The 9,531-nt window shown below is 43.7% G+C and overlaps 2 protein-coding genes across 2 annotated transcripts in view; one reads left to right on the top strand and one right to left on the bottom strand.

Moving 5' to 3' along the window:
• The window catches only part of LOC146612746 (uncharacterized), a 29,377-nt gene extending 23,137 nt beyond the window's left edge, over nucleotides 1-6,240 (bottom strand). Inside the window, exons 1-2 of the mRNA XM_085377437.1 lie at nucleotides 5,859-6,240; nucleotides 5,144-5,545 (exon numbers count right to left, since the gene is read on the bottom strand). Of these exons, the coding sequence (XP_085233563.1) occupies nucleotides 5,144-5,545; nucleotides 5,859-6,030 (574 nt within the window). The 5' untranslated portion in view covers nucleotides 6,031-6,240. The remainder of the gene's footprint in view (nucleotides 1-5,143; nucleotides 5,546-5,858) is intronic.
• The window catches only part of LOC146612739 (uncharacterized), a 485,503-nt gene that overhangs the window by 135,207 nt on the left and 340,765 nt on the right, over nucleotides 1-9,531 (top strand). The gene's annotated exons all lie outside the window — the stretch shown is intronic.

The raw sequence follows: 9,531 nt of genomic DNA, 5'->3' as shown, positions 1-9,531 counted from the left end.
GGCTCATCTTAAAATGTCTCATACAAACATCTCAAGGATGTTTTGAGTTTGCCAAGATGTTCAGCTTTATGAAAAGTCATGTGCTTAACAAGCTTTTATATTCATAGCTTGATGTTTGGCCTGGTATGCAGGGTGAACTGTGGGGCCTTATTCAGTATCAGCGCAAGTTGCCATAAGAAGACATTCAGTTTCTAGATGATGATACTCACACTTACCAGTGACGGCAGAACAGAATCCCAGCAGAGACGGGATATAGGGCAGACTGGTTTTAGATTTTAACAAATTAAAAACTGTTCACAGTTACAGATTGTGTGTCCAAATGCAGGTTAAAGCTCCATCATGCAAAGCAATCTTCTCTGGACCATTGTTTCAAATTTGAACTTTTTTTTGGCAACTGTGGATGTGTTATTAGACTAAAGGGGGGGGGGGGGGGGCAACCCGCTCATTATCAGCGCAGAGTTCAAACACCTGCATCTCAGATAATGGTGGTGCCTCAGTGGAACCAGCAGCGTACTTGTGGAGTCCATGTGCTGAACTGGCCAGCCTGCAGTCCAGACGTTTTACTAGCTGAGAACATCTGGAGCCTCATAAAGCAAAAGAAACCATAAAGAATACTCGAGTATCGAGCAGCTACAATCATCCATCCTCCCCCAGGTCCAGGAGCAGAAACAGATGTTACACAAGCTGTCGCTGATTTGCGACCCCTGGACACTATCAACCTGTTATAAACAGGTAAATTCAAAGTGAATTTAAACAGCATCAACATCTTTAATGTAAATTGATGTCTGCTGCTCTCAGTGTAATTTACCATTGACCATGAACACCGCAGCTGCTCTGCAGCAGTCAAACATCGAGCATCACTGTAAATTTCACTGAAAACTAACCAGTGTAGCCTGCACGAAACTTTACCAGACTGACAGAATAACATCAACTATAACCGGTTATGTCAAAGCTAAAGATGTTTATTGACTCATACAACAGACTGAGATGCTGAGTTCTACAAGTGAGAACTTTATTTACAACCACACATTGAGCAGTCTGTTGTAGGCAGTATTCTTTTGGAGATTGTGTTTTAGGTTTATCCCATGATCTTAAAAACTAAAGCTAAAAGGCATTTCCAAAACATTTCACTTTATGTTAGGAAAAATGCAAAAATGCACACAAAAGATGAGGCTAGAAATCAATGTTGACTGTTAGTGACCTTCAGGCCTTCAGATGGGTTTAGATCAAGTTTTATAAGAAAAAAAAACTAATATAGTGATATGAGAGGAGGAAGAGGCTGAAGGAGGAGCAACACTGTCACAGAGCAGAAAAGGACTCCCACTGTCAGATACATTCAATATGTGAAGCATACAGAACAGATAGTGTGTGGAAGATGCTGTCACTGCATTACTGGCTCATGTTTCCTTTGTTTGTGATCACACTAACAGGTCGGTTAAAGCAGGAAGAAGAAATGTCTTTAAAGGATCTGTTTGCTAGAAATCACTGGAACAGGCGCTCACAGTTTAACATCGTCTTTAACAACATTTATCTCATCCTTTAGGTGTCAGCTGTGATCAACTCACTGCAGTCAAGGATGAAGAGTCCACTGTAGAAGGAAACACTCTCACTCTGTCCTACAGATTCTCTGGACAAGCTAATGTCAATGATTATTTCTTCTGGTATCGACAATATCCTGGAAACCCACCAGAGTTACTGATCTCTCATTTGGGAAATGGAGATTTATTGAAGCGAGAATTCTCCAGAGTGTCTTTTAAAGTCGTTGATGATCAAAGACAAATAACGATCTCCTCTGCTGCAGTGTCTGACTCTGCTGTGTACTACTGTGCTCTGCAGCCCACAGTGACAGGAAACAGCAAAACTCTGTACAAAAACCTTTGGAGCAAAGACAACAGAATACTCCACAACATCCACTAGAGGGAGCCACACACTGTTAAACCTCTGATTCTTGTGTCATTGGACTGATGACAAAGACAACAGAGAAATGAAGCAGTAAAGATCAGAGACAGAGACAGAGCTGCTGTTGAAGCACAAAACTATTTGATTGGCTGAGCTATTAAACTGTCCCCGCCCACTGAAGTTGAGCTCATCCAATGACATTATTTGTTGGTCATTGTGCTGCAGTGGAAGAACATTGTTCATGTGCTGTCTGTCTGGCTTTAATAACTCCAAAGACATGTTGCTGCACCTCTTTTTGCTTCTATCTCACATTATAGGTGAGTTTAAGAACAGGGATTAAAGTTTAGTTGAAGCTGCTGCATTAAGCAGATATACAGACTGCATTTCACTACTTTTCTTCTTTCTTTTTCCAGGACTAACAGCTGGAGACTCAATCACTCCTCATCAACCTGAAGTCACTAAAACAGAAGGAGAATCTGTCAAACTCACATGTAGCTATGAGACAGATGCAAGTTACCCACGCCTTCACTGGTACAGACATGATTCTGACCTTCAGGCTCCTCAGTTTATACTCTGGAAAGGAGGGAAACGAGAAACAACTCAATATATTCCTGATAATCGATATGACTCAGAAACATCTTCTTCATCAACTAATCTGACCATAACAGCCCTAACCCTGGCAGACACAGCTCTCTACTACTGTGCTCTAGAAACACAGTGATACAAAGTGTAGAAGAGGCTGTACAAAAACCTGAACACAGATATCTGACTACTCTTCAAAGAGGAGGGAAGTGGTATTCAAAGCACAGCTTCATATCAGATGGATTCTGCTAATTCCTGTTTTATCAGAGTCACTGTGGTTACAGCTGCTAATGAAACACTGTGGGAGGATTCACATGAGCAGCAAATCCACATCAACCACAAACCAACACTTTATATCAGCATCAACAGTCAGGAGGAAACATCGTTGCTAGTTGATGATAAATTCTGTATTGTACAAATTGTAAAGATTTCCTATATGAAAACCTTTAAAACTCAGCTTTTACAGTAAAAAAGAGACAAACCATTTGTCATTCTGTACACTGTTTTATATGAGAAGATAAGTCTAATTGAATGATATCAAAGGTAATGTACACCAGCTTAACTTTAAATGCAGACAGGATCATTTATAAAAGCAATTTAGCGAGGACAAAAGAAAGCATCTTTACACAGCCTGCACCTGGGGTCTCTCCTGCTGTGATAGACCCCAGCCTCTTGTGCTCAGAGCTTGTTCCTGTGCTGCCATGATTAGTGCCTCTGTGCTGTCTTTCAGTCCAGCCACTGGTAGGATTTCTGGGTATCAGCCACCTCCTCTATCTGCCGGTGGTACATACCGTGCAGGGGCCTGTCCTTCCATGATGGTTTGTCCTCTTGCTCCTTTTTCTTGGGTTTCTGCTTTCTTCCCGTATGTTACGTTCCCCTAAAAGGGTCCAGGCGGTGAGGGGGAAGTAACAATAAGTGTCCAGGTCAGAAAAAGGAGCCAAGGAGGCAACAGGGTTAAATTAAAGAGTTTTATTAAAATAGCTCAACTAAAAGAGACAGACAAGCCGCTATCACCATTTAAGAAAACAAACGAAACTCAAATGTTAGTCAATAAAGCACAAAGTAAGTCAAAAAGAGTGCCGCTCACAAGCTGCAAACACACTAAGGGCACTCTGGCCCAGAGCTCACCTTTCCCTGGGCTTAAATCTCCTTAACTACTGACGAGAGTCAGCTGCACAAAAGGGAAAGGTGGCACCTCAGGCAGAAGAGGTGGTGGGACACGCCCACACAGGCACCTTCAGGAGGAGGCCCTGCTAGGGCCGTAACACCGTAGCATACAGTCACAGGGTGCTGGGCTTTGGGTGAAACCCTCTGTGCATGGTCAGGAGCTTCCTCATCTAAATGTCATTGGCTTCTAGCTCAGGAATGTTTCTTTATATGTTGAAGCGCATGCATTTAGGCTCCTACATGTGTGATCCTGGATCTTTCAGTCAGTACACTGCAACAAAATCCAGATGAAATAATGACCAATCATTAACCAGAAAGAGTTTGATAGTCCTCTCCACTTTTCCCTCATGTCATCATCCAATTATATCCAATCATTTGATGACGAGCCGCACCCTGGTGTTCTCTCTCTACTTCCCTCTGCAGCAAACGTTTCTTTATTAGTTACATTTATTCAACATAATTCAGTTTGTATAATTTTAACCGGACTTCTTATCATCTCGATTAGAAACACAGTTCCCCCTCTCGTACTCTACATAGTTCACATGCAGTTTCCAGTTCTGATTCTGAATCAATAAAACTGAAAAAGAATTGCTGCAATGAAATAATAATAATATTTAAACCTTTCAACCTGTGTGTGTGTGTGTGTGTGTGTGTGTGTGTGTGTGTGTGTGTGTGTGTCTGAGTGAGAGAGAAGAGCAAACATCTGATAAAAGTGAAGCAGGCACAAAGGTTTTGGACTTTATCCATACAGAAGACTCTGTTAAAGCTCTGTGTTACATGACGCCCATGGAGGCTGGATTTTCGGCCTTTAACTGGAGCCGAGCTCAGGGATCTAATCTGCCTGACAGTACAAACATACACAGAAAAAGCAAACTTAATATTTCATTCAAAAGACCTTTAAATTTGACTTTTTCCAAAGTACAATTTAAATAAAAGACCTTCACCGTGTTTTCACTTGAGCATTTAAAAGCCTCCACGAGACTCTGCAGGCTGACACATCTGTTGTTAGACTGATCTCACACCGTGTGACATGTAATAAAGTGATGGAGCATTGTGAAGGTTTGTAAACCTGGAAGCTCTGCTCTGAGATTCTGTGAATCCTCGGATGGATATTTATCAGCCTCGGCTTCACAGACAGTTTGTCTCTAAGACTTTTGCCACGTGTGAATTTTATTGTGGCGCCACAAATGACTGTGACACCTGAACATTTTCCCGCATGTTTTACAGGAAGACGGCTTCTCGCCTGTGTGGATTCTCATGTGGATCAACAAATTACTCCTTACAGTAAAGTTCTTCCCACATGCAACACAAGGATACGGCTTTTCACCCGTGTGGATTCTCATGTGCACAGTCAAATTATCCATCTGAGAAAAACCTTTTCCACATATGTCACAAGAATACGGCTTCTCACCTGTGTGCATCGAATAATGTCGCTTCATTCTGGAAGTATACTTAAAAGATTTTCCACAAACATCACATTTTATAGACTTTTCACCAGTTTTGTTGTTACACTGACTGTATGACACAGGAGGGCGATCTGCATTGTTGTTGTGACTAATGTTTCGATTTCTAGTGGATCCTGAGTCGGCGCTCCTGCTTCCTTCCTGATGCTGACTCTCAGCTCCAGCAGAGCTGTGAGAGAGGAGCTGCTCCCACATCGGTTCAAGTTCACTGTACCCACTTTCCTCAGCAGCAGCAGTCACCATGAAGGTATCCGTCTCCTCCTTCAGTCCCAGCTGCTCTCCCTGCTGACTGCTGCACAGTTCCTCCTGTTCCTCTTTAATCTGTGGAGCTTCTGGTTCCTCCTGCTCCACACTGGAGCTCCTCTCCTGGTTCCAGAGCTGCTGCTCAGGGAGAACCTCCTCCTCCTCCTCACAGACCTGCTGCTGTGGGACACCTGAGACAATCATAAGCTTGTATGGTGAATAAAGTCAACTACACTTTAAAGAAACTATCATCTTTACATGTGACACGAGTGCAGCCTCTCACACTATCCATCCTCAGACCTCTCTTAGCTTGGTCTTATATACAAATCTGATTCCTCAGCTAAAAAATCCTCAAGAGGAAAATATTCTGACTTCAAAGCTTTAAAGCGCAGCGCAGTCCTGTCCTCTGTTTGCTCTTTGTTAGCTCACATCTCCAAAAAGTCCTCACAATCAGAAACGTCCCGCAGAGCTGTGATCAGGATCCTCCCTCAGAGGGACACTCACCTGTCCTGTGCAGCTTGATTTGGGGTTTCCAGGTGATATCCAGCAGTCTGCGCTGACGGTCGATCTCTTCCTCGTACTGGACGATCGTTTTTTCAAACTCCAAGAATATTTGTTCAGCAGCAGCAGTTAGTCGCTCGTTGATGAACTCTCTCAGATACTGAACTGAAGGCATCGTTGCTGCCGCAGCTCACACACTCAGCTCACGATCGATGTATGCTTCCGCGCTAAATTGCGCTCTTTCTCGGAGATATTACTCCGCTTTCAGCCGCACAGGTGTGAGCTTCCACAGACGGTGTCGCAGATTTTTAAAATATTCAACGCAGAACTCTAAATTAAGCCTTTTCCAACAGAAAAGCCTCCCTGCTCACTCCTCACGCAGGAAACAAACACTTCCGGCTTTTCTTTCCTTACTTCCGCCTGCTGTCACACATAAAGCTTCCTGCAGAGGACAGTTGCTTTTTGTTCCGCCCTGTACAGCCCGCAATGTCTGCGTCGCTTTTAAATCCACAGGTTATAAAGTTCATCAGTCAGACTAACTGAACGCATCAGCCTGGAGAGCAGCTCGATAACAAAGTGTACAACAGTTTCTGTCAAAGCTGAAGATTTTTCTGGACTCATACAGCAGACTGAGATGATGGACTTCACAACCGAGGCTTTACTTACGACCACACATTGATCAGTCTAGTGTAGGTGGTATTCTGTTAAATCGAGACTGTGGATTCTCATCAAAACTGACGCTATAAAGCTCGAAATGTTTCACCTCATGTTAGTAAAAGATTCTGAAAAATGCTCTGTACAAAAGACAAGGTTGAAAATCAGTACTGACTGTCAGCCTTCAGACGGGTTCAGACAAAGTTTAGGAAATGTTTGTAATGTTCTTATTTTCAGGATAAGCAAAGCAAGGCCGACCAAAGACCACATGGCGTCGAACATTTATGGACGACCTGAGAACTGTCGACATTGCCTGGGACGAAGCTGAAGCAGTCGCTGCTGACCGACATTGATGGAGATCACTAGCTGCCCGATGCGCCGCTCGGCGTAGGAGGAACTAATACCTAATAAAAAAAAATTTTTCAGGATGTCTCTAAATAAAATGTTTTAATGTATTAAAGCTGAAGGACATTTTAAGAACAACAGCCACACTGAGAGCTTCAGGACAAATGTTTAAAAAATGCAAGATTGAAAGTTTGGTGAAGGGTTTTCTGTTGAATGCTTTAAATGCTGCCCTCTCTGTCTCAGTGCACAAGTCACAACACAACTCAATGAGCAACAACTTTCTGCAGCTAAATGAAGATAAGACTGAACATGCAGAGATATGAGAGGAGGAAGAGGCTGAAGGAGGAGCAACACTGTCACAGAGCAGAAAAGGACTCCCACTGTCAGATACATTCAATATGTGAAGCATACAGAACAGATAGTGTGTGGAAGATGCTGTCACTGCATTACTGGCTCATGTTTCCTTTGTTTGTGATCACACTAACAGGTCGGTTAAAGCAGGAAGAAGAAATGTCTTTAAAGGATCTGTTTGCTAGAAATCACTGGAACAGGCGCTCACAGTTTAACGTCGTCTTTAACAACATTTATCTCTTCCTTTAGGTGTCAGCTGTGATCAACTCACTGCAGTCAAGGATGAAGAGTCCACTGTAGAAGGAAACACTCTCACTCTGTCCTACAGATTATCCAGAGATATTATAATTAATGATTATTTCTTCTGGTATCGACAATATCCAGGAAAACCTCCAGAGTTCCTGATCCACATATCAGGGATGAATATTTCAAGACCGTCAGAGTTTCTGAAATCAGCTGCAAGATTCTCCACAAAACTGTCTGGAAAAAACCGTCTGGACCTTCAGATCTCCTCTGCTGCAGTGTCTGACTCTGCTGTGTACTACTGTGCTCTGCAGCCCACAGTGACAGGAAACAGCAAAACTCTGTACAAAAACCTTTGGAGCAACGACAACAGAATACTCCACAACATCCACTAGAGGGAGCCACACACTGTTAAACCTCTGATTCTTGTGTCATTGGACTGATGACAAAGACAACAGAGAAATGAAGCAGTAAAGATCAGAGACAGAGACAGAGCTGCTGTGGAAGCACAAAACTGTTTGATTGGCTGAGCTATTACAATGGCCCCGCCCACTGAACCTGAGCTCATCCAATGACATTATTTGTTGGTCATTGTGCTGCAGTGGAAGAACATTGTTCATGTGCTGTCTGTCTGGCTTTAATAACTTAATAATAAATAAATAATAAATAATTTAATTCTTTCTTTTTCCAGGACTCACATTATAGGTGTGTAAGATCTCACCTGGATGCCTTCTGCCCTCACAAAATCAGGTTTTCGCCAGAAAACTTCCCTAATATCTACAAAGGTGTTTCAACACCGTTCAGACAGACATCAGTTTATCTGCCAGTTTTGAAAACTACATAGTGGTGCATTGTTTTGGCAGTGTTACACACCGAATGGACCCAGTGCAGGTGGTGGGAGACAGAAGGACTCTGGCCAAAATAACATGAGAGCATGAGGGTGGGAATGGATGTTTGTATCTGTGTGTGCCTGTATGTCTGTGTCTATATGTCAGGTTGGGTATCAGACGCCACCTCTCTGGGGACACCTCAGGCCCTCCAAGGTTTGGAGGCCTATCTCCACCCACCACCACTTCCCCTGCCGTTGGCGGACTCCCTCAGGTGTCGGTGTGTTGGTGGTTCTTTGTGTCTGGGGGTGGGCGTCCGGGTACACACCGGCTCACTCCTTGGCGGCCGCTTGTCGGGGCCTGGGGCTCGCTCGGGCCCCTTTGGAGGTGGGGTGCCCCCGGCCTCTCGGCCTGGGGCTCGGTCACTCAGGCGCAGCTGGGGGCCGGCGGAGCTCACGGGCGCGTCACTGCAACTCCCCCTGACTTCTGCTCCGCGGCTGCTGGGCGAGCCCTCATCTGGGACTCTCCTCAGCTCTTACTGGAACAGTGGCGCGGCTGCCCCTCTGTTGGTCTTCCATGGTCTCTTGTGTTCTGGGGGCCTCTGGATATCTGGAGTTTTGATCTCCTCCATACCCGCTTCACACCCTGGAGGACGGGGCTGTGGCCCCCCCACACTCCCTAGCAGATCATTACATGGAGAAACCTTTGGAATGCAAGCATGCTGATCCACACAGGTATGCACACATGGGTATTCACAGACGCGGACTAAAGCTTTCTTGGCTGCTACCTCAAAGCACACTGTGCGCTGTCTATCTTGCGTGCTGCACAATATCGTTTATTATTTAGTAAATATTGATATCTATGGCTAGCTAGTTTATTGTGATGGTGCTTTGTTTTCTCTATTATTATGTTGCTCTTTGTTGTTTGCTGTCTCCTCTGTTTGTTTTTTTTGTTTGTTTTTTTTTTTTTCTCCATACAGGTGACCCAGGAGTTCTTTTTTTTTTTTTTTCTCTCTCTCTTCCCCCCCCCCTTCTCACCGTCTCTTCTCCCCTTTGGTTTTCTTTCTCTCATTCATTCCCCCTGTCCTATTTATTTAAAAAAAAAAAAAAAAAAAAAAAAAAAAAGACAAAGGATGAACTGAAGCTCTGCCATCACGTAATTTCGCATACTGCTGTTTCTGATGTCATTAAAAAAAAAAAAAAAAAAAAAAAAAGGAAGCACAGAACTGTTTGATTGGCTGAGCTATTAAACTGGCC

Source organism: Diplotaxodon limnothrissa, linkage group LG18 (assembly GCF_057381915.1).
Source record: "Diplotaxodon limnothrissa isolate DT_005_m linkage group LG18, D_limnothrissa_male_GT1.1, whole genome shotgun sequence".
In the NCBI taxonomy this organism is placed as follows: domain Eukaryota; kingdom Metazoa; phylum Chordata; class Actinopteri; order Cichliformes; family Cichlidae; genus Diplotaxodon; species Diplotaxodon limnothrissa.
The sequence above is the reverse complement of the archived record's forward strand: the minus strand, read 5'-3'. Positions and strand labels throughout refer to the sequence as shown.